Source organism: Notothenia coriiceps, unplaced genomic scaffold (assembly GCF_000735185.1).
Source record: "Notothenia coriiceps isolate Sejong01 unplaced genomic scaffold, NC01 NC01_scaffold00004485, whole genome shotgun sequence".
Lineage (NCBI taxonomy): Eukaryota > Metazoa > Chordata > Actinopteri > Perciformes > Nototheniidae > Notothenia > Notothenia coriiceps.
In genome coordinates this window covers 831,549-857,555 of record NW_011337186.1, presented here as the reverse complement: position 1 = coordinate 857,555, position 26,007 = coordinate 831,549, and the positions used below count along the sequence as shown (strand labels likewise).

The 26,007-nt window shown below is 42.3% G+C and overlaps 1 protein-coding gene across 2 annotated transcripts in view; it reads right to left on the bottom strand.

The window, feature by feature from the left end:
- Positions 1-10,228: 10,228 nt before the first annotated feature.
- dph6 (diphthamine biosynthesis 6) overlaps positions 10,229-26,007 on the bottom strand; it is a 56,100-nt gene continuing 40,321 nt past the window's right edge. For both annotated transcript variants that reach the window (XM_010767561.1, XM_010767562.1), the window contains exons 13-15: positions 21,722-21,970; positions 16,364-16,745; positions 10,229-12,271 (exon numbers count right to left, since the gene is read on the bottom strand). In XM_010767561.1, coding sequence (XP_010765863.1) covers positions 12,153-12,271; positions 16,364-16,745; positions 21,722-21,970 — 750 coding nt within the window. In that variant the 3' untranslated portion in view covers positions 10,229-12,152. The remainder of the gene's footprint in view (positions 12,272-16,363; positions 16,746-21,721; positions 21,971-26,007) is intronic.

Sequence of the window (26,007 nt, the reverse complement as noted above, 5' to 3'; positions counted from 1 at the left end):
CACACACACACACAACCACACACACACACCTACACACCACACCTACAACACACACACACACACACACACACCACACACACACACACACACACACACACACACACACACACACACACACACACACACACACACACACAACACAACACACACACACAACACACCACACACACAACACACACACACACACACACACAGGACAGGTCTAGACCCGTCGTCCCCGACTCCGCCTTCGCTAGGACCCCCTGGAACAAGACGTCCCGGGTCTTAATTCGACCCAGGGACAGTGACTACAGTCCCCACCTAAGAGGAGTTGGTCCTGGTGCTCCATCCAAACTCGGTCACAAATGTAAGGGCCCTCAAACGAAATTAGTGACGTCAGTTTTCAGTCCAAGAGTGTGTATGAGTACCTTTCACATGATATGCCGAGTATTCCTCGGTTTTACAACTCGTGTAGTGTGAGTGTTTTTGACGTCATACCTGTCAAACTGTACAACTGGGGTCCAGACCCCAATTTGTTGGGCGAGAATGGCTACCCACTTTTGATGAGGACTCGGTGTCACCGGAGTCTCTTAGACCCAGTAGTGGGAGGTAGTCACAAAGATTCTAGGTAGTAGGTAAGGTAAACATTTCTTAATATATCTTATATTGAAAAATCACTAGGGTCAAACGCTTTAATAAATGGTTCCTCGGACGAACGTGATCGTGCCGGTGGTAGAACCTCCCCACCAAAAAATCTCATGATGGATTTATTAAAACAGAGTCGATAATCACATACTTACTTTTGAGTAGTAGACCTCAGTACACTTAGAGGAAAAGGTCCTTTACCGTCTCGCGTCCCACCATACGGTTCGGATCATCCTACTCTTTGACTTGACAAACTACTTCTCATACAACGTCCGTCACTGTAGTTGTGAAAGCCTCTGTCATTTGTACCAGAACCCCTTCGAAACGCTCACACAACACAATATGACACACACAAACACATACAAACGCAACACACATAACACAAACAAAGGGCCCCCTTTTTGTGAGTGCTTTTGTGGCCGACACAAACTGGACGACCACTTCCAATTCAATGAGGCAAGAGCGAACATTAATACGGGGCAATGTTCGAAGTTTCAACATAAATAGGTAGACTTAAACGGCTTTGTTCAAATTATATAGACTTTCGGTTCTGAAACAAATAAATTTTAGTTTGTTTTATGGGCTTTTGATAAAAAAGGCGTTTAGGGTGTAGAATTAAAACTTTACTCGGTAACGCTGAAGAGCGAAACTAAAGCTATCTCGGCCCCAGTGTATACGTCGTTTAGGAAATGATTAACTACATAAAAGGGTAGCTACGGTTTGAACAAAGGTTTCACTGTTGATGACTAGTCTCACGGTAGAAAATGCGAGCGCAAGTTGCATTCTCGTACTCGTACCACTATTTGCCGCTCGACGGAAAACCGGGTGGTTAACGCAGCAATCCGTCAGAGTCATTTAGGAGAGTCATTTTCTAAGTAGTCCATGGTCACGTATGTCTAGGATGGTAATTGAGTCAGGAAACCGAGTAAGATAAGAAGAGATTATAGTTCAGACTTAGCGGTGGGCTATGAAGACTCTACCCGCGAAAGAGTTAAGGATGGTATCCAGGACTACAAAGTTTATTGAACTAAGAGGTAATTGGGATTCCACTCTAGTAGGAGCGATATTACTGTACTTTTATATTTCGAGCAGACCGGACTACCTAAGGGTCATCTTAAATATAATTCTACATTTAGACTTAAACCAGGGGTAATTATGTGAGCCACCATATTCCTATTCAGACAATCAGGCCATGTAGTGAGGGAATATAAACTCGATAGACCAGAAAAGATCAATACTTCCACTAAATTTATACATACGGAAGTTCACTATTTAGTTGATACATATCGAACAGTTAACTACGTGTTATCATCTCTGTATTACCAATGATTCATTCGAAACTTGACAACAAGGGATTAGTTACATGGTTTACAGAAAGATACACAGAAGTTATTTTTTTGTCCTCCTGCAAAAGATGTCTATGTTTCTCAAACATGTACCTTGAATTGCAGTCGACAAAAAGACAAGGGGCGTACTTCGGTTTCTCTTTCTTCACAACAAGTCAGAGAATACTCTCGTCTCGCTGACGCACGAGATTGTCATCCAATGGGTGGGGGGGGGACGGACATGGACACACGTCGAGACACATCGTGTGTACTACCGAAACAAAGTGTACCTACCGACGGAAGACACAACATAATTGTGTGACGATTTGCACGAACCCGACGGAGTGACAAGGACGTCCTACCTGGTACCTCCGTGGTTAAGGGCCAATAAAGTAGGCAGATCATATGGTTTGATCCTAAACTATGTACACATAACAAAAAGACATTGTACTTTATCGTCCCCGTCTAGTATGTCCCCCCGTCCCCCATCTACGGGGTGACCACTCGTCGACGGGGTGAAACACAGGGATTTTGACATGAACACCTTTGTTTCATGTGGATACAACTGGTTCGACTGTTCGTTGTTTGGTCTTTTTATGTACTTAAGTTTTCACTTGGTAAATTATAGTAGAAATCCGGCAATTCTTGCGTCGATGCCGGGACGTAATTTGACGCCTTCCGTTGCAGCGTGTATTGGACGCCGAGTGTGTCGACGTCTCTCTGGCTCGACAGAGTCGTGACTTCCACCAGTCGGAAGGGGACCTCGTAGAGGGGGAAGCTGATCAAAACAAAAATGATTTCTGTTCTCGAACTTTGTTTATAATTATTTTGCAAGTACAAACTTAGCTATTGCAAATTGTCTGCCAGCGACAAAGCCCCGGCAAATACAATGTTTTATGATTGTGTCTGTGTCAGCAATCGACCCTCTAACCAGTGAAAATAAACGATTTGAATACGCGATGATAAATTTAGGTGCATTCAATGAGAGTGTGTAGTTGCGTATTACTATCTATTTATGTATTGTATTTAAATTTTTGTCCTATGCAGGAAAATGGCAGTTTGACCGAGAATTGGTGTCGAACGGACACACGGTATAAACTATTGGGAAAGACCAAAAATATACTAATAGTCCGATGAATAGTCCGCCGATGTAATGGGATTGAACATTTCAATAAGTTATTACAAATGGTCACGAAAAGTATTCATCTGGAGAACGTCCGACCTCACTAAGTTGTTTTTTTTCTCTCTCTCTCTCTCTATAAAATACGTTGCAAAACTGTTAAATTATTGTAGGTATAGAGTTACTTTTTCAAGGTGTTCCTAATGTGTAGGACCGAAACTCAGAACCTTAAAAAAGGTCAAGAAGACACATTCAACCCTTACCGCCCTCAACTGTCCGAGACCGAGTTCTAGTAACTTCTCGTGTAGTCTTAAGTAATCATCTTCTCCTCCAGCCCACCCACCCCGGTCCACCTTTTGAAGAAACGTGAGTCTCCACTCGACGGTAACTATTCGTTGATAGAGTAGCGGGTGGTTGGACTTGCTAAACGGGGTGTTTTCCGAATGGGAGTATTAATTGTTGTTCACTTAAACCGGAGAGACTAAGTCGGACCCACCAAGACCTGAAGACTGTGTAAAGACTTCAGGCATGACAGCTGCCTAACATTTGTAAACGTTTACCGACGACCAGAGCTTGTCTTCGTACTTACAGTAGACATGTCTTAACACCCGACCGAAACACCTCTACTGAAACTACGTCGAAGTACCACGCGGAAATGTCGACCCGTGCTGGAGACCGTGAAAAAAGTAGTTTGAAAAGTTATAGGAGGAGTTCTATAGGCCTTTCAATTGCCATCTGAAGACAAAATTAGTCCTTCAGTATTTGTAGGAGTCCCCCAGCGTTTAAGAAAGGAAAACGTGACGGACATAGCCGTTCTTCGAGTGTCAACGGGTTGAGGTAGACCACGCGGGAAAGGGCACACGAAAGGATGACTTTTAAAGTTCAGGTGAGAACTTTGGGTTCTCTTTTTCCCTATCAGGTAGTTCTCCAATTTTCAATAAAGCCAGGACAATGACACAATGTCCGGGTAGTGAATATTACACCTCCCTCTTTTCTAACCGCAAGTGTAAAAACAGTACCGTAGAGAGTGTTATCCAAGATTTACACGGGTGTGTACGTCAAGCAGTACCGGCTTCTTGTCGGTCTCTACCACCGTACAACTTCACCGTAGTGGACACATGTGGTGTGTCCAAACCTACACCGGACAAAGGCCGAACGATGGTTGTCACTTTGCGGAACTAGAGCGCTAAATCGAACGTTGGTATTAAAGCCTCTTTAGTTTATACTTGTGTGTCAAGTAGAGATTCGTCTCTTACAAACTTTAAGAGAATCTCTTGCCCAGACCACCGTCGTCAATTGACTACCGCACATTCCGGTAGATCGAACGACAAGTCCTCTGACTCTTCCAGACGTAGAACGGTGAGAAAAGTTAGAAAAAAATAAAACGTCTACAAAAGAGGAGGTGAACATTGTTGTTAGGAGAGGGTGACGAGGTTACACTACTACGATAGTACATCACCCGGAGTTTGATGTGAAAGTAACATCGTTGTGAATCATGTATTCGCCATGTACGTGAAGACCAACCAGCCCAGGTGTTTGTTACCAAAGGTCTTCAAGGCCTTTCGACAATCAGTTGTCTTACGGAAAGGACTGTCTCAGACAGTTGTTTAGGTAAAAATTCAACAAGTACCAGGTTTCGGTCGTTATGTCCAACAAAGCCAAGGCCTGAGAAGCGAACTCATGTATTTTTCCCGTTCATAGCTCCTTGACAGCTGATCCTCTGACGTACCAAAAAAGTCCCGCCAACATAACATCAACCTCCCTCCAGAAAGTTCTCTTACTTCTCCATGAGAGGAAACCACAAAGTAAAATAAAAAACATTGACACAGAAAGAATGGGCTGAGTCGTACGCCGATAAAAGGTAGAGATGTCTTTTCGGCTGTTGGGAGAGGAAAAAGAGGAAAAAAAAGAAAAACCAGAGAGAAAGCACAAAGTGTGTGATGAAGGAAGGGAAATAAGTGAAACTCGAATAGTTGGAAAGGCGACGTTGAAAAAACGGAAGTAAGAAAGTGAGATTCAAGGAGAAATAAAAACTACTCGGTTTTGGAATCGAAAAGTGGAAAGGAAGTCGTGACGAGACAAACGACCATTGGAAAAGAACGTGACGGGAGTGTAACCTACATCCTACGGACACAGAGAGATTTGAACCGACGTTTATCAGTAACTAGTCGTGTTGGTGATACCGAGACCTCCCGGTTATTCGACCAGTAGAAGAACTGTAAGTCACTCCCTTCCTCATTCCAAGTTTTGAAGTCGGTTCGTGGGAAAAGAAAGAGAGACATGACGGAGATATGACGAAGGTGAAAAAGTGAGATAACGTGGACAAAAGGGACCTGTCCTAGACGCTTGACCCCTACAAACACTAGAAAGGGACAGAGAAAGAGGAAACACACACACACACACACACACACACACACACACACACACACACACACACACACACACACATTACAGTTTGCTTTACCTGCAGGAAAGCTGTGGACATAGTAAAAGTGAGCACTCACTGTGAGCGTCTGGCCAGCAGAAAGGCTGCTGGAGGGGGGGATGTGGAATGAGAGGTCTCCAGAGTGGGGGTATAACCTCCGGACCACCCAACCCCCCAGCGGTTGCTCCTGGAGACGATAAGATGAGACAAACAAGCAGTTTAATATATACATGTCATTTTGTTGCATAATATTGATGTTCTGCAGGGGGTCCCACTTTGAGTCCACTCAAAAAGCCATCTGAACACATCATGAGAGAGAGTGAAGCGAAGCAGTCTGAGAAGGGGGGGGCTGTGTGTCATAATGACATTAGGAATAGGCCTACGTCACACTTCCTGCTTCCGGAACGTTAAAAATCGCAGAGCAGTGTACACATACCTCCGGTAGTTAGTTAGTTACCATAGTTACGTGACAAACTATGGCCGCCTCCTCTCGTCGTTGTTATTGTAGTGTACCGGTCTGGAAAAGTGGGCGGAAGAGGCTAAAAACCGTTCTTACTCCAAGCCGGTTTCCCTGGAATAGCTGGGGGGAGAATCGGAGGAGGAGCTTCAGGCTTGCACGAACAGCCCACCGCTGAAGACGACCGAGAACCCGCCTCAGACCACAACTACTACGCCCGCAACTCCTCTGGTGTAGTGGATGCTGCTGCTACTGAAACCAACAGGCAACTGGAAGCTAAGATCAGGAGTTTAGAAAGTCAACTGAGGGACATTCCTTGTACACTGAACATCAACAGGTATTGTGCGACTGACGAGGAATTCCGATTCTACACCCGATTTCCGTCAGAGAAAGTGTTTTGGTAGTTTTGGGAATCCGTCGCCCCCTCAGCTTCCAGATTAGTGTATTGGAGCAGAGCCCAAAGGACAAGTGATGCCATGGCACTAGAGAAACCGAGCCCTAACAGGAGGCTAGCACTTGTGGATGAACTCTTTCTCTACTGCTGTCAAGTTGCCGTTGGCATGAAAGAGAAAGTGATTGCTGACATATTTGGCATCAGTACCACTACAGTGAGCAGAGTGATAATTACATGGACCAATTATCTATACATTGTTTTGGGGTCAGTGGCAATTTGGATGACAAGGGAACGGGTGCAGGCAACAATGCCACAAAAATGTATTAGTTACTGTCCAAATGTGCGAGTGATTCTAGACTGCACAGAGATCAGATTTGAGGCATCATCATCACTCACCCTCTAGTCTGAAACATTCTCCACCCACAAGAACACCAACACCTCCAAAAGGTCTGATTAGCATTGCCCCGTGTGGTGTAATTACCTTTATTTCAAAGCTGTTCACTAGTTCAATATCAGACAGATAAATTAAACGGCAGTCAGGGATCCTCCGCCTACTTGAGCCTGGAGATGCGTGCATGGCTAACAAAGGCTTTGTCATTGACCAGATGCTGTCTGAAGTTGGGACAACCCTCGTAATCCCCCCATTCAAAAGAGGCAACAGGTTCAGCAGAGAGGACACTGATTATTAATAGACATGCCCCCCTTAGAAAATTCAGAGTCAAGAATAGGAACACTCCATGGTTTACTAGAGAACTATCTGATCTAATTCATGATCGAAATAAGCAATGGTCTTTAGCTAGAAAGTCTAACACTAGTGATGACTGGCTTCTTTTTTGTGTCCTCAGAAATAAATGTTCAGCCCTTATTAAAAAAGCTAAAGCTGATTACTATCTGAGCTTAACCACTGATTGTTTTAATGACCATTCTAAATTCTGGAAAACAATTAAATCACTTCAGAACAAGAAGGTTTCTAGTTTCCCACAAAAACTGAAGGTCAGTGATTCTTTTATTTCAGATTCAGATGGTATGTCTAATGCTTTCAATGCTCACTTCAAAAAGGCTGGTCACATTTTTGATGAGCAAAGTCATGACTCTCTAAATGGTCGTACTCACAGCCCTAGTCAAGAGATGAGCTCCCCTGTTTTTGATTTTGCTTATTTCTCGGTCTCTGAAGTCTTACAGGGTTTGCACTCAATTGATCCTAAAATGTCTGCCGGGCCTGACGGCCTGGACCCGTTCTTTTTAAAAATTGCAGCTCAGATTATAGCACAACCAGTAACTGATATTTTTAATCTCTCCCTGTCCACTCACACACCGCCAGCTCTATAGAAGCAAGCTCTGGTATCGCCCCTCTTGAAAGCTGGTGATCCCACGGAGTTGAATAACTATCGTCCTATCTCAAATCTTTCTGTGTTATCAAAGATTCTTGAGTCCCTAGTTTCTACTCAGCTAAAACTTTTTTTTAAATTCACACAACATCCTTAACCCTATGCAATCTGGATTCAGATCAAAGCACAGTACTGTGACTGCCAGTCTGAAAGTCTTAGACGATATTAAGGCTGCTTTGGATAACAAATCAGTTTGTGTTGCATTGTTTATTGACCTAGTCAAAGCGTTTGACACTGTAGATCACCACATTATGTCTAATGTTATGTTGGTGTCTCGTTTCGGTCATAATGCCATTTGCTGGTTGTCAGAGTNGTCCACTCACACACTGCCAGCTGTGTGGAAGCAAGCCCTCTGTCCTTAGACCCTCACATCGTACAAGGAAAAACTTCTGGAGAAAACCCCACAGTTTAAAGGGATTTAAACTGTGGGGTTTTCTCCAGAAGTTTTTCCTTGTACGATGTGAGGGTCTAAGGACAGAGGGCTTGCTTCCACACAGCTGGCAGTGTGTGAGTGGACAGGGAGAAATTAAAAATAGCAGTTACTGGTTGTGCTATAATCTGAGCTGCAATTTTTAAAAATAACGGTTCAAGGCCGTCAGGCCCGGCAGACCTTTTAGGATATAAGACTTCAGAGACCGAGAAATAAGCGAAATCAAAAACAGGGGAGTTTATCTCTTGACTAGGTCTGTGAGTACGACCAAGTCATGACTTTGCTCATCAAAAATGTGACCAGCCTTTTTGAAGTGAGCATTGAAAGCATTAGACATACCATCTGAATCTGAAATAAAAATAATCACTGACCTTCAGTTTTTGTGGGAAACTAGAAACCTTCTTGTTCTGAAGTGATTTAATTGTTTTCCAGAATTTAGAATGGTAATTAAAACAAATAGTGGTTAAGCTCAGATCGTAATCAGCTTTAGCTTTTTTAATAAGGGCTGAACATTTATTTCTGAGGACACAAAAAATAGGCCAGTCATCACTAGTGTTAGACTTTCTAGCTAAAGACCATTGCTTACTTCGATCATGAATGAGATCAAATAGTTCTCTAGTAAACCATGGAGTGTTCCTATTCTTAACTCTGAATTTTCTAAGGAGGGCATGTCTATTCATAATCGATAAAAAGTGATCAATACAAAATTAGACGGCAACATCGACAGATGGAATTAACGCTATGAAGTGCCATTTAACCTCCGCCAGATCGTGCAAAACCTGCTCAGAGAAGTGTTTGAAGCGGTTCAGTGGTCAAGGGCATCAAAACTTAGTGCTCCTAACGCAAGCAATAGTGCAATGGTCACTAATATCATTAAGAAAAACACCAACAGACACATACTTATGAACTGCATTTGCTAGAATGACATCTATGAGGGTATCGTTATTGGGTTTGGCAGGGTTTATTCTAGTGGGACTATCAGCTGGGTTAAGTTCAAAGAATCACAAACCTGCTTAAACTGTGAAGATTTATCACTCAACCAGTCCCAAATTTAATGGATAAACGATTCTGAATTTGTCCATTGTGTAGTCTTGGAAAATAGTTTAGTCTAGCAAGACCCAGACAGATACCCAACCCCTTTTTAAGTCCTGTTACATTCTGTTCCCATGGTTTTCCGATTGGTGTTTGTTCACATGAATCAGTACCGTTTTTGATAAGTTGTCATTCAAGAGCGTTTTTGAAAGTGTGCATATCAAAATCTCAAATCATCTTTTGGTCTTTACTAAAAAATCTAGAAATTAAAGTTACTGTAATGTAGAAATAAAATAGAATTGTTTGATCATCAGAAATACAAAATATAAAAGTGCAATGTCCATTAATTCGAAATAGCAACACTGTGAATATAAAAAAATGTTTAGAAAAATTATTCAATATCTAAAGTATTCACACAGAATATTGAGCACTCTACCAAGTATATCACTTATTTATTATAGGTGATGAATGCTTGTAAAATATTTGGCTTTATTTTAAATTGCATTTTTTTTTATGTGGACCACAAGAGGGCAGCAGACACCACTCAATAGCCTGTGATGGCTTGCCAGTTCAGCAGAAAGAACAAGTTTCATTTAGTCAGTGCTGTGACCATGAAGACATGCTTTTACAATCTGTCAGGGGAGGAAAACAATGCATTATGAAACAAAAAGGAATCAAATATACAAACAAAACCACGGTCACTGAGGCAAACAGAACCCAATGTCAGGAAGAGTCATGCTGTGAGGCGGCTCCTGAGCTGGACTCCCCTACCGAAGCCCACTGCTATGGGGAGAGAGAGGCACACACATCAGCCTGGTTAGCCTGGAGGAAGAAACACACAGTTAAAGTCCATGTGCAAGGCCACAATGACAAGAGCCGCAGGCTGGTACACTGTGCACAAAGGACAATGTTAGCCACAACAGCCAGTTTGTTTGCAGAGCGGTTGCAGGTCAGCTAAGTAGAAAATGTACATTTGACAAAACACATGAGAAAACTAAATGTCACCCTGTCTTTATTCATTTCATGTGGAAACACAGTGGTGGAGACACAAAGAAATGTGTCTGCCATAGGCCATCACAGTGGCCATGATTAGAATGTGATGATATAGTCGTGGCTTTGCCTGTGTCTGTATGAAAACATGCCTGCTGAAAGACACAATGTAGTGTTTACAGTGTGATCGACAAGTGGTTGTTGTGCACTGAATTACAGTGACAAATCTCCTCTGTGTGTTTTTAAATGGGTTTTGTATGTTTGTGTATTGTGACACATACAGTCCTTGTCATTTAGCCATTGTTACACTAAAGAAAGCAGCATGGGCATTCAAGACTGAATACAGAAATGTCTTGCAAATGTGGCTTTTTTTTTAAAATGTTGAATCTACTGCCAACTTAAAACAAATGAAATGTACATGGGCTAGCGTGGGTTGTTTCTTTATTACTCATTTCTGAATTTCGACAACAAAAAATATTTCTAATCCTCTCTGTAAACCATAATGTATCATTTCTGGTGAACATGCATGTTAGCGCAGCACACAATTGTTTGGCAATAACCTGCTTGACATTCAGACTTTCACTCACAAAGAAATGTAAGGAACCAAGAATATTTACAAAGAAAACATTATTAGAGCAATATCTTCTTCAGCTATTTGTTTCATTGCTTAATCTGTTGGAATTATAATCAGTTTTATTTATTGGAAACACTGAAATATAATCAAGTATGTAACATTTATTGGTGTTAAGTTGACTGAGGTGTGTACAAGTACAAAATACAAGTACTTTATTTCAAAATATCCATATCTTTGTGCTTATTTGACAGCTACATCAATCAACAATTCTAAATCTCCCCCTGGTGGGGCCTTTAAAAGCAAACAGGTGAACATTAACACACACTGTATATTTATGGGGCATTGGATTGCTCGCTCTCATAAATAATTGCTTGTTTGTGTTTTTCAACCCTCAATAAAATCTTCAGGCTCTATCGCCTGCCTCTATTGTTCAATTTTTGATAACAACAATCAAAACAACATTCGGTTGGTGAAGATCAATAGCCCACTCCACTCTGCCGCCATCACAAATGCGATAAAGAGAATAGCTGGAGTGGAGATGCATTCCAACTGAGATCATCAATACGGTTCATGATCTTTGAGAAAAGCATTGTTCCAGGAGCAATGGTTAATGGCGTTGTTTTCTTCCCACATCGGCACAATGTCAATTTTCGGGCCCGAGCACATACACACAACACAGAACACACACCTGGCCTGCAGCTGTGTGTTGTAGGGTCCCTCTCCTATTAACCAGCTTGCCTTAGAATCAATAGAACACATAAAGAGGCTTAATCTTTTCAGGTGCTTGCCACTGATTGCCCATTACACAATAATAACACACCTTGAATCCCATGGAGCATGAGAGAGAGAAACAGTCACATCATCCACAAAGCAGTCACACAGTAAATCTATAGGTTTACAACTGAACAGATGGTGTCAGCGGTGGCGCTAGGCCTTTATGAGGGGTGTTAGCTAACGTGGTGAGAGAAATTCCACCAGAAACAGTGGGATATCAGGGGATACAGTTTATCGCCTCGTGGAATGAGACACTGCTGGTGTCTCCTTTTGTAGTCCGTGGTCTCCAGCCTTCTGGTATGCGGCTTTAGCTTATAGTAGTTCTCTAAGACTCTTCTCGAAGGCAGAATAACAGCTGCTGCAGTAAACAACTCCAGTAGAGGACATAGGGATTATTGGCCTAACTTCTGCGATATGAAGTCAAATAAGCACATCCTCAAAACTGCACACGGACAAAAGTTTGCATTTCAGTCAACATCAATAAGCAGTTATGCTGTTTTTATTTGTCACATTCACAATGTCCTGTTGTAAGTCATGAGATGTTGGGCTTTGATAGTTGCTTCTCCAGAAAAGCCCCATTGGATTCCAGTGCTGTGGATGACTGGAGCCTGGCTGTTGACTATAAACTGAGCCAGCAGGACAGGTGGAGGATCTCGGAGTCCGGCAAGTCCAGGACTGGAACCAGGGCCACAGACGGACTGGAGTCTGCTAGAGAGCCCCTCAAACTTTCTTCAAGCCCTGGCAGTTAGAGGTGGGGAGGGAGATAAGGGGGTGAGGACAAAAAAAGAAGGAGGTGTTAGTCTCATGAGAACTTTGGCTGGAGTTGGACATTAGGCTCGCATACAGATGCCCCACTGGGACCATCCCAGGACAGAAGCTACACTTAACCCTTCGACCATGCAGGGAACACGGGCCTATTTACAAATTATTGGCATTCCTAAATCCTTGGCAGATTGTAGCCCCCCCCAACTCCCTGCAGTGCGGACATATGGTCAGCAAGGACTGAGCTCTAAGCTACCCCTCCTGAACTCACACACATACAACCAAACATATACACAGAAGAGAGGGAGGGGGAAACCCTGCCATGCCCTTTTGGACAATTGAGCAGCTTGTTGGGGGGGGATCTAGTGCAATGGATCCTCTGCTCCCGTTGTGTTGGGATGTTAGGAAGCTGTGTTGGGACTACCTCTCAGCTTTACTGGAGCTGAGAGATGTTGTTAGTGTGTGAGTGGTGGGGTCGGACTACAGACGGGCAGCGGACATGTGAGAATTCATTGAGCATCTCAGAGCCTCGTCTTGATGACAGCCTGTCTGTTTAGGAGCGGCCCGCTGGGATGTTGACCATCCCTCCTCTGCTCCGTGCACTAATTGGTCACAAGTGTTCCTGTCTTATGGTTGACTGTCCTGGCTTATTCCTACTGACTTAAAAGCACACTGGATGGGCCTGGGGTGTGTTCATAATACTGTTACACATCTAATGCAAATCAATATTTTCCATTCACAGAATTTGTCCAATATGATGTATGTAAAATGTAATCCGTGACCACTTATCTTGACTGGACAAACAAAGTTTGACCAACTTCTACTCTAGTACAACTATGTGACATTGATGTGAACTTGTAGAGAGAGAAATCAGGACAAAAAGGTTATTCGAGCAATTGAGCACTATTCTCTTTCATTTGAAGCACCCGCAGCATGCCAAACATCCTTACAAAGAGCCCACACACCCTAATTAGCTAATACGCACTACAGCTTAAAATACCCCCACTGAACACAGGACTTTTTTGGAGGGCATTAAAAGCCTAAATATGTGTTATCAGAGCATGTGGTGCACCCTGGGAAGCGGGATCCTCTGGAGGTGGCTAGCTGACAACTGAACGAGCTATAGAGATCACAGACAGGGGATGGTTTTATTAAGAGAAGAAACACACCCTTCATCACACCTTGCGCACTAAGCCTGTTTTATGTCGGGATGTTTTAATCTTTGTACTAACAGATAGGAAATAATTGCGCTCTCTCTTTGAGGGTCTCTTTCTGTGTCTGTGTTCACAGACATGCCTGCTTATGCATGAATGAGAGACACGAGGGGGGTGAAGGTGAGTGACTGGGCAATTTTGTGTTCTTTTGTCTTTGTGAGTAAAAAGCGTGTAAAGACAGACCAATCCCACATAAATGCTTCTGTAAAAATCACACAAAATGTATAGAACACTTCCCATCACACACCCACTCCCCTGCCCTGGGCTCTTAGCCCCCCTTCGGGCTACACAGGGAGCCTCATTGAGGGGCTCAGTGGACAGAGGATGTAAGATTCAAAGAGCCATCACATTAGCAATGGGATGGAACTAAACCATCTACCCAAGAGGACCAGCCATTATTCTGCTTACACAGCGAACTAAAAAAGGCTGCTGCTGAATCACTGTGTTTTAAAAACCAAACCATTACTAATGCCCACAACACCCTTTTATGCTAAAACCAAGAGCCATTTCTGTTCGAACTGATTGATATAGATATTGGCTAAGTGAAAAGAAGAGGAAATGGTGTTTCTGAGTGGAATGGTTAAAGCCTGCTGGGCTTATGGGGCTTTTAAGCACTGGCCAAGGCCCAGAGCCAGTGGTTTTTAGTTGTGCTACACTGACTCCCATACTGGTCAAATTACCCGGTAAACGAGGTGGTAATTAGCAAGTGTTGGCTCATGAAAATTGTTCATTTAGTCCAAGAATAATGAACAATTATTACGAGGGGCTGTTAAGTGGAGCCACAGAGGATCATTACACTTCCTCACCTTTCTAAAAGTAGCCCTTGTTATTCATTTTATATAAACAACAAGTTGCCCGCCTTGTATGTGAGAGGGTTTGCTCGTAGTGATGAGCTCACAGAAAGAAATAACTTTACAATCTCTCAGCTCTAGGGATCATTGTATCTTCTTATAGCTTATTGTTTTTGGGCTCAAATCCTTATTGTTGTGTTTTTGAACAATCATTTATTATAATAACAGTTCAATTTTAAAAACAGACAAACAGTTAACAGCAAGTAATATTTTCTTGGTTTTTAGAAAAAGACAGATATGTTTTTTAGGAAAAGATGGAGACCAAAATAGAACTATTCATTAGACGGAAACAAACACAACTTCCTCCAAAAGCTAATGTTGCTCTTTGTTTGATCGGTGTGTAAATAAGCTAATTGCTATAAAGTTCACCATTTTGAAAGATGTCAATTTCAATATTGTTTTTACAGTGTTTCAGCTACCCAGAAGTGGCCAGATTAGGTTAAATATTAGAGGTACTTTTGTCTCTAGCATTTAGAAACAAAGAAATCTAAACGTATTAAATAAAAATTCTTACTGTACAAAATAATGGCTTTCTTTAATCACAAGAAGTCCTTCACCAGAAATGTGAGGTTTTATTGAGCATTGAGGTCCTATCTTTGAGAAAACCTCTCTATCGTAAGTAACAGGTTGAGACAAGATGTTTAAAGGTTTCATTTGGAGCATATGTCATGTCTATCAGCTGTGAATCTTAAGGCAAGTAACCCAAGGGTGGGGTGGGAGGCTAGGGGGGGGTGCAGTCACATTCTGCTCCAATGTTGTTGTCTGTCTGCTCGCTGACAGCAGCAGTTGTGAGGCTGTGACTGCTAGCGCCAGAGGTGTTACTTTTCCTCCTTTGACTTTTTGGATTCATCACCCGATGAGCATAGGCTGTGACCCATAAAAATGCCCATGGGTGAGCTCCCAGGGCTTGGCTGTGCGTGCAGGGTAAGGTAACAGATTCGAGCTCAATGATGAGTCAGTAAATGGTTTTAGGGGAGCCATGATCAAAGAAACATACATTTCAAGGGTGAAGATTGAGGTTGATTTTGCTCCAGTAAACCAATGACCCAGTAACACAGTTAATGGTTTCTATAAAGAAACACTAACATTCTTTCTATAGCGGCATCAATAGTAAATGTTGAGTTTTCCTAAATATATACACTAAGCATTTATTGCCATATCTACATCTATATCAATTTGTATTTGACATTTGTATTTGATACATTTGAATAAGATTCCTCCTCAAGCCTCTTACGCTTGCATTGTGAATAATGAAAGAAGATATTAATGACATGCATCGTATATCATGAAACAGTGTTGAATAACAATTATATAATTAGGTTACAAAACAAATAGCAGTGTTCATCTGTCATGCATATCAACACGTTTTCCAAACGGATCAACCTTTTCCCCATTCATCACTGGTAACCATAATTTCCCGTCCTCAAGAAGATGAGTTATGTCAAAGCTAAAAATGACAGTAAGATGGCTGGTTTGGCACGGATTCAAAAATGTTAATTGACTGCTTCAGCGATGACTTGACAACTGAGCCTGTGTGATCGATGTGCTCGTCGCCCTTTTCCCTCCGAGAGAACATCTCTCAGGATAAAACAAATACCGTTCCACATTTGCCTTGACGAGAACCTGGAATCCTGGGAGCCGGAGATGGTGGCGTATAAAAGTGTAATGATGACAAAAGACTGTGCCAGCTGCTTGCGTTACTGTACACAGTGCAGACACAACAAATGACTTCCAATAATTAAACACAGGAAGAAAGATTCCTCCTCTGGAGAGACTGCTTCCTAGAATATCTTATGGAGCTTACATAAACAATGTCAGCTCAAACTTTATACCAAAAGAGAGTGCAGAGAGACGGGCTGTCACTTTGTTTCTATTAATACAGTGATGTGGAGCTTAACTTGTGTCGCAATAGAATGACTTATTTATGATAAATCCTGTTAATGAGTGAACAATTTAAAGTGTATGTGTAGTGTCTTGAGTGAGATACATCTCCAGTGACATACCTTCAACAATCTGCTGTGCCAGCGGGTGGTTGCACTTGTAGAACACCCTGGCACACAGTGGCACCAGCTCAGCAGCCATCTTCTTCATGGCTTTCTTTAATGTGGCGCCAATTGCTTCTGTAACATCCTTTACACCGGTGACCTCCAGGTTATCGCCGGGCACAGCCAGGGAGAGTGAAAGTGAAGCGCTACATGCAGACATTACAGTGTGGCACTCTATGGATCCGCACGCCACCTTTGTAGTCATGTGACAGGAAGTCCTTTGGGTGGGATCATCCTGTACTGCAGTTACATGAAGCTCCACAGCTGCACCCTTGGGTAAGGCCGGCACCACGACCACCAACAATGGCGCAGGTTTGATTTCGTGCTCCCACATCAGGTCCTGAAATGCAGAAAGATGAAATTCAAATGAATTGGCTGGCAAATGATATACTGTGTTCTACTACAATCAAATGAATGGCCCTCCTGCTGGGAAACATGCTGCGTCTTCTGACCACAAACACTGCTCCATCAACATAACACATTATTCTAAAGCAAGTCATAAAACTCCACCACACAGGACAAGGCAGGCTCTTTACTTGACAGACTGACAGGCTATCAATTAGCATGAGATTGAGAGGTGACCCTTGTAATGATAGTGTGTACAAACAATTCAGAAATAATCCATACTACTCGCAGCCACCGTAAACAAAATGCACAAATGCATTTACTTTGAGCTAACATGACAGGTCCTATCAGAGGTGACTTCTCACCTTTGTAAGAAGATCACTCACAACATATTATGACAGTTTCACCACACGCATTTAGTTGAGATCTGCCTCAATTTTATCTATAGAGCAAAAATCTCTTTATTTGTTCTCCTCTGGACTGAGGGCCATTAGCAGTAACAAAATGTCTTGGAGCAGTGCTACAATATGGCCCTCTAATAATACTTGGCTGTGGCTTCATCTGCTAATGGGAGAGAAATGAGTGTTTTATATAACCGTCATTTCAGTCGGAGTCGATAGGGCAAAAACACTTAACCCCCTTTCCAATTTGCTGGATCAATTTTCATCCACTTACACCCCACTTCGTAAGTGCAGAATAATAACAGGTTTCTTACATTTTATTTTGATATTCAGTCACATACAGAAAAAGAAGAGCAGACGACGGCCACTTTGTCCCTTCAACAGACCAACCCGTCATGACCCAATCAGCCAGATTCACTGGAGCAGCACTTACCTTCAGATTAAACTTTAGCAAACGCTTAATTGTGTATCAACAGCTAACCTCTTGCCTTGGAAAGTGAAGAAAACGTAAAAAAGTAAGTGTGTTGAATGAGTTTGCGTTCAAGGGTGGAGATTTCTTTACTTGAAGAGAGGCTAGCTTGCAGTGATGAACAATCACAAGAGCAGAGAACAATAGCCGTGTCAGCGCGGACCTCTTAGCATGTCAGACAAAGTGACAGCACACATACAGGTCCTATGCTTTGATAAATGTTATATTAGCACTTCTGGCACAGGCTAGGTATTCCTCCTAGAGGGAACTGCTCCTGCGCTTGTCAATAGTGATTGAACATGGAGCAGAGAGTGGGAACTGGGGAGAGAAGTGACAGGACAGGGGGTCCTGCTCAGCCAGGCTTAAAGGCCACCCTGCAGGCCTCTGCTGCTGAGGTACTATACCCAACCGACCATTCACAAGGAGATCAGGGGACTTCACTTCTGCAGCTCCAGCCTCTGGCAGGACTTTACTGTCACGGCACAGTTGCTGACTTTTTGTCCGAGCTGTCGGACGAGGTTACATCAGTCCCTTTTTGTTTCTTTATTAATGTATCCAGCAAAATGTAACATTATGAGGGAAGTTTGTTCAGCAGGTCTGTGGAAGTAAATGTGCAAAAGGGGCAGTATTGAGTGTGTGTCTATGAATGTACACGTGTTGTACATTTGTGTGTGTGAGTCTCAGGCTTGACTGGTCAGAACCCCATTACCCTGCCAGAGGAGTGAGAGCGGAAAACAGGCTGACATCCCTACCTGACCAGACATCATTTATTAAATTAGTCCAATAAAACACAGGCTTTGATATATAGTGGAGCTGAGTGCTAGAGTGGCAAGTTGGGAGGGCAGGCGGGTGGCAGAATGTGTGTGTGTGTGTGAAGGGGGCTCTGTTCCGCTCTACACCAGCCACTTAACACAATCCATCTCATTACTTCATCGCACTTCGGTTCCAGGGCATGCAGCCATTCCCCCAGTGCTCTCTCGCTCTGTAGGCAGCAGGTAAACTCATGAAGTCTGGATCTGCTGCGCTCAGCTCTCTACACTGATGGAGTGTGACCTGCCTCTCCTTATGTTTGTTTTCTTTCTCCCCACTTCCCTCCCTCTAACTTGCGTCCGTGTGCCTGGAGCGTGCGGTGGGTTGGAGGGCCGAGAGGCGTGAAAGCCGAACGGTAAACACGGTAATAAGGAAGTGGTGCAGAGGCGGGGAACAGCGGGGAGCTGATGGGACTTCGCTGCTTAGCCAGTTCCCCTACATTTCCTGCCCAGCGGGACGCCTTCAGCATGTGGCTCTATGTCTCAGCACTTACTGTAGTGCTGTCAGTCTGCTATAATATCCCTTCCCATTCACTCCCTCATTCCCTCTCTTTTCTTAAGATTCCACGCTGAAGCCCGTCAGACTGTTTGTGTAAATGAAACACACAGGGCCATGTCAGTGGGGTGAGGAAAGGTTTAAGGGTATTAGGCCATTATAAAACCATGCCAAGCACTTTAAAAAGTACCAAGTAAGCAGGAGAGAAACAATGGAAAGAAGTATTTGACTCTGGTATGCAAGAAGGAAACTCCCCATAATGCAAATGCAATACTATTAAATTGATCACAAATCAAAATATCAACAAACAGATCGTTTGATGAATAATCTTTCCCAAAATAGATAGGTGCTTATGAATATTGTGTGTGAAATTAAAGTACTGTTCGTCTTGATAACAGAAAACCTGCTTCATAATTATTTTTCACTATACGACACGTTTCCAGAACCTGTTAGTGTTACACAAAGGGACGTCTGTTTAACATTTATTGATTTATCACATCAACATCTCCCTGTTCATCAAACCCTTTTCACACACAGACAAACAGGCTCTTTGTGGTTTAATGCACCGTAAATACAATTTCACACATATAGCGACTCCAGTATGCTCCCAATTAACCCTGCAAGCTTCTCCATCCACCTGATTAGAGAAATTATCTGCGCACAAAAACAACATGGCCCTTTGGCTTCACAAACACGCCATGCCATGGTGTTTCTATCATTTCAATTCACATGTCTGGTGTCGGAAAATACACTTTAACATTTATCTATCTTGAAATGTCAACATGTAAAGCTACATACACTGGTTCTCAATCAGCATCCATAAAGAACAGATGCATTGTGGGGTAAACAAAGAAGGGATCAGAATGGGGAATTAAATCCCTAGTATCAATAATACAACCTAGCAATTGACAATATAATGTCTTTCGGCACTTGATATAATTAAATAGTTATTTTTTGGCAATCCCAATTTAAGATTACGAATTAGGTATAACTTTCCCATTTTATTTAAATGTTAAATGTAATTGATTGTTCAGTTCAGTTTTATAAACCAGAATGCCAAAAGTAAAAACACACTAGATTTAACGTTAAATCACACATTATAGATATTTTGCAACAAACTGACTGTGGAGCATTATGTGATGATTTGGTTGGTTAATGTCCCTGTTTAACATAATTATCTTGTCTGTCCTCTTTTCTTTTATCTATTTCTGTAAACACACTTTATAGCTTTTGCTTTAAATAAATCTTAGACACTAACTTAAAGAGCTACCACAGTGCAAATTTAAATTATTCTTGCAAATTCCAGCTGGTGGAGTTATCGCTGTTGTCTGTGGGAGTTGTGTTCTCAGCGTTTGACCTGAGTTAACCATTCTAATTACAGTCAGTTCAAATGAGCACCGGTGCTTTGTATAATCCCCACCCTAGGGAGAGAGCATTTCACCTAGTTTAGGATGAAACAGTTTCCCCCACCACAGCCGCTCTGCCTATCTTCCCTTGAAGTGGAAGAGAGGAGAAAGTGTGAGAGCCAAGCTGGGAAGTCACACGAAGATGATCTGCCTCACAGGCAAAGAAAGAGCATGAGGTCAGGTTAGTAACCCACCACCTCAGCCAGATCTATTCTTAAGGGGAGAACTCACCTGTTTACAGATGGAGCTGTCAATTAGAGCTGCTTAATCTTAGAATCAGTCGAAAATAAAACATGGTCTCCGGTTGGCAGTCCTGGGTCAGCAAAGTGACATGGAAGCACAACAGATGGATGATGTTGTCCATCTTCAGTGACCTCTGACCTGAGACTAGTCTTGTGACCTCCCTAAGATTTGCCCTTGGTTAGCCTTGCTAAATGAACAACCCAATATGCATGCTAAATTGCTGGTACGCTGTCAATGCTTTCAAGATTTTGAATCCACAGTGAGTTACAATATGTCAAATAAATGCACAAATCGACGGCAGCTCTTGACTGAGATAAGCTTAAATATATGTATTTGAATTCAGAAAGTATCACTTGATGCTTTGAGAATATTTGCTGGTCTTCAATAACACATTTATAGCTGAATATATGCTATACTTTTCTGGAATTGACACAAAGTTGACATCCTCTCCCCAGTCTTTAACACCTCTCACCACTGAGCAGAGCCACATGTTGGAGGTGGGCTCCTGCCTCTCCCTTAGGCCCTATTCCCATGGCGACACAGATTATTGTAGGAGGAGAAGGGCTGCCAGGGGAGGCTGGTGCCCCTATTAGACGTATGGAGCAGGGGTTGTAAGCCGGAGCGGTGGGATGGAGGGAGGTGGCAGGAAAGGGGGGTGGAGAGGGGGATAAGCTGCTCTGAGAGTTGAACGGAGCTCCAAAATGGTGTGTGGGGGCAAAGGATTAGGGAAGCTCTGAGGAAGACATCTGCTTCTGTGCCAAGCTCGGCATTATCAAAGACACCAGCGTTTCCCACATCATCAACTTTTCATGAGCGCACTCACTGGTAAATATCAGTCGCGGCGGCTTGTGTCTCAAGGGGGCAGAGAGGGGCGAGGAACTTTCCCTTATTTCACAACTATAAAACACAATTCTGAAAGGCTCTACTGAAAAACTTCGATGCCATATCAACTTTCTCTCATTTTACTTATTTATCCACTGTCTTTTAATCCATTAAACATGTTTTCATTCTATGTGGGAGCAGTATCGTATTGTAAGTATGATCAATATTTCCTCTGCATCTATAATAAAACAGACAGTCATTGCTTTTTCTTTTTAACCACTGGTATATATTTCATAAACAAAAGCTTCAGTGCACATGAACTGACCTTCTCTTCCTCTGTGGTCCTCAGCATGCTCTCCCAGGCGGCCCTGATGATGGGGATGTCTCGGTGTTTTGTGGTGTAGCAGTGGGCCTGGACAACATGAGCTAGAGTCAGGCCGCTGATCACAGCCTCCAGAACCTTTTCCACATAGCTGAAGGACAAACGGGCCTGTGTCCTGGTGCCAGCCTTTACCAGCTGCATGGTACAGGGGACCAGAGCAATTTGGCCTGCGCAGAAAACAGACTCATCGACCTGGAGAAAGAGAAGAAAAACACAGCAGTGCGGCTTTATTATGGTGGCACTAGACAAAAGTTAATACAATATATCCTGAGTAGAACATGACTGACTGCACCAAATGTCATATCAATCAATTCAGTATAGTGTTTTGAGATATTTCACTCAAAACAACAAACGTGAGACTCATGGTGGCGCTACAGAAAAGGTCCGGGGTGGCTAAAATAATTACAATTCATCCTCTGGGGACTAAAATGGATGTGCAAAATTACACAGCAATCTACTCAAATTGATACAAAATAGGTTTTTTTATGGTCTAGCCAGTCTATACTCAAATGCTTTATTTATATCACACATTCACATTCATACAAGGGCTAAAGACTTTAAATTAGCTTATTATGCTTGACACTTCATTAGAGCCTTTAAGGGAACTTTTGTGATGAGTAACGTTAAAAAAAAGAATACAATCTTATTGCCAAATGAAAACGTTGCCCCTGCCCTGTACTTACTGTATGTATGAAACTACATGTATGTATGTTTGTTACCCCACCCAAGTAGTTATTGTGGAAACCTTGGCCTTGTCAAAAGAATATTTAATTAGCCAATTGTGAACTGTGAGAGCACATCTATTCAACCAGAAAACTAGATTTAAAAGTCACCCAACATCAAAACAAGCACAATTGTAATCTATGAGGTGCTATAATCAAATTAACATTAATTATAAGCGTTTGTTTGTTTTAGTAACACTGAATTAATTAACAAGTTTCATCAGCTTCTTATCACCAACTAATTCTCGTTTCACAAGCAGGTACACCGTGAAAAGCCTGTCAGTGCCTCTCGTTGCACAGGTGTTATTTATGAGCATATTAACAAAGTGATAATAAGCTCTATTTTCAGTTAAATACCTGTTAGAATTAAGCTCCTTGTATAATGAAACCTGAACAAAAATCGATCTGTTTAATGCAACGAGATGAGTAGGGATGAGGAATGGCGTTAAGGGAGGTCAGGCCTTTAGAGACCCTGTAGCTCACCAGTGTTTGAGGTTGGATGGCATTAGCGCCGGACACTAGCTGCTGGTCAATGCAAATAGCTGTTGGTGACATGGTGATAATTGCTGGTCTATGCAGGGCCCCTGAGCACATGCAGATCTCCAGGGAGGATCAAGAAGGCCTGAATCAATGGATACATGGCCCCTGACATGGTCCTTCACTGATTAGCAAAGACACAGCCAGGGGGATCATGTTCCACAGTGAGATTACTAGAGTCGAGCAGATATAATACTTAAGACTTAGCACCCTCTCAGCTGAACTTCCTCTCCAGCTCATTTAAAACAAGCCCTTTGTTTTATTGTTTGAGGCCTACACAGATAAGCCATGACACAACTTGTTCAAAGGAGGAATACTGAAAACGGAATATGTTCCCTTTACTGGATTGGTATACACGCAGAACAAGATGCTAGCCGCACAACTGTTTAGCTAGAGGGCAAACATGGTCATGGCTATTTCCATAATCAGATGGGTTTGCCATGATCCCCAGCTCCTGGGTTCACTTGTCAACTTTGATGAATCGTCAGCTTCCATCTCTGCTGCTCCAAATTACTGGGACAGCGCGAGAGACAAGAGACGGAGGGAAGGCGAGCGCGAGTGAGTTAGGGGGAAGAAAGGGAGGAGATAAGGCCCTCGCTGCTTTCAACGAGTTGGATGAATCACCAGATCATTTACCTGCAAGCACAATCTGCCCGAGCGCCTGCATAACTATGTCCGCCTAGCATAAAAGCCAAATTCCCACACATCAACAACAAATTGTCATTGGCATTTCATTTATGAGCCATCAAATGCCATCATATCCACTCCAACAAAGTAGGGCTCCATCAGGTTGGACGGGTGGCCAGAATATCTTAACAAGCTTGTCCCCATGAAAAGAGCTCGCTCCACTTTGAATTCATAAAGACCGGCAACCATTTGTCAATTTGAATATCAAAAGGGGCTAGCATGGGGCCCCTTGACTGTTAAAGGCAGACTCCCATAGCTTCTACCAAGCAGGTGTGTGATGATCAATTATTAAGGATCCCGCTCTGGTTACTCTTAGTGGGAGGTGGAATTGGGGATTTGGGGGTTTGTGGAGGTGGGGGCAAATATTTCTGTGGTGAACCTGGGAGACAGTGGAGAAGGGAGAGCGAATACTATTTACATAAAATTAACAGTTCAAAAGAACGAGTTCACACACCAATCAAACTTGTTAATTGACTGTCAATGGTGTGTCCCTGAATATACAACACAACTACATTATTCATCTTAGGCCTTGACAGGGAAGACAGTCCAATTTGCATGGGCGTTCTAAACGTGATCAACAACCACAATGCCACATGCATTTTTAATAGGACAGAGATGGGTTCCTTTAATATTCATAAGGGTCAAACAATTGCATATGACATTAAACTTTCTATAACAAGGTAAGTATTTTTCAAAAGCTAGCAGTTTAAATGGCCCACAGAGAAAAGGGTGAATCAATATTACATGTTCATATTGGTTTATTTCTGTTCTACTGCTGTTTAATAATATTTAATATCTCCTGTCACAACTTAAAGGTTTTAGGAAATGTCACACTCAAAAAAAAATAATATGACTTTTAATACATTTTAGATGTATTGATGTTTTATAATGAACATTCAGTGCCAATGGTTGGGCACTTTAGACACAAGTATTCACAGTGAATATCAAAGCAGTATTTCATTTTCACTACTTGTATTTAGTAAGAAAATCAAGATGCATTCAGTCACGTTTTGATTAAGAAATGCATACAATATCGCCATGTCTCTTTTTAACATGTCTTCGGCGCTTTGTATACAATTATACTGGCACGCAGCCCTTACAGTAAAAACGGACAACGACGCAGTTTTTCCAGCTGATAATTAACCAAGCATTTTTTTTGTCATGCCTTATCAACCTTTATTTAATGTCTAAGATGCCATCACTTTTCTAATTGACCCAATGACATGTCAAAAAGGTGACCCTCATCAAAGACACCCTCTCTCTCTCTCTCTCTCTCTCTCCCTGTGAGCTGCAGACAGTAACATATATGTAAATGTGCTCAGGAAGCGCCTGCCTGTGTCCGCTCCCAACCCTTAAAGGTGTCTTGTTTCAGGCTGGTGTGTCTGAGGTGTTTCTAATTGCAGTTTTTTTTTGTCAAAGAGCTTCCAGAGATGACCAGACAGTGCTAGACTATCTTCACATTGGTGTTGGAGCCCTCTGGGCCCCCATCGAGTTGAGGACGTCTCCGAGTGTCATTAGCAAAGCTTTGGGACGGTATGGATGAACTGGGCTGGCCAGGATAAAATGACCTGGTATTGACGAACAGTCAGGTTTTTCTGCCTGCTTCCAAGGACAGAGAGAGGTGGAAAACGGCTCCAGCGCTCCCATCAGATATGCTAATGGTCACATTTCTCCCCATTGAGACCTCATGCATAATTTAACCAGTAAAATGATGATACAAAATGTGTAAAATAGGTTGGATTAATATGGTGTAACTTTTCCCCTATGCAAGGACACGTTATCAAGCTAAGAGGTTAATGGCACACACAGTATCAGCAACCGAATAGGTAATTAAATGCAACATTTAATACATATTTTTGACATGTCCTTTCAGGGAGATGTTGAGCGTTGTTTACAGCTTACCCATCCGTGTAATAAGAGTGCATCTTCAGAGCACTAGGTTTGTTTGTACTCAAGAGCTGAAACTTTTAAAATATGTTTTTTTAAAGTTGCATGCCTTAATTTAAATGGTGTGTTCCATTCATACTTCATTTGATTTACACACTACAATACATTTTAAATGGGACACTGGGTTGTTCCATAACGGTTTACTTAAATCCCAACATTCCTTATATATGTGACAAATTCAAAATTTCTAACTTCATATTTTTCACTTCAGTAATTTTCTTCTCTTCTTGAATATTTTAGGGTTGGCAAATGGCTCGAAATGTGGGGATCAAAAACTGAGGGTTGAAGTTTTGTTAAATGTATTTAAGTGCATATATTATTTCTTCTTTTTGGCGG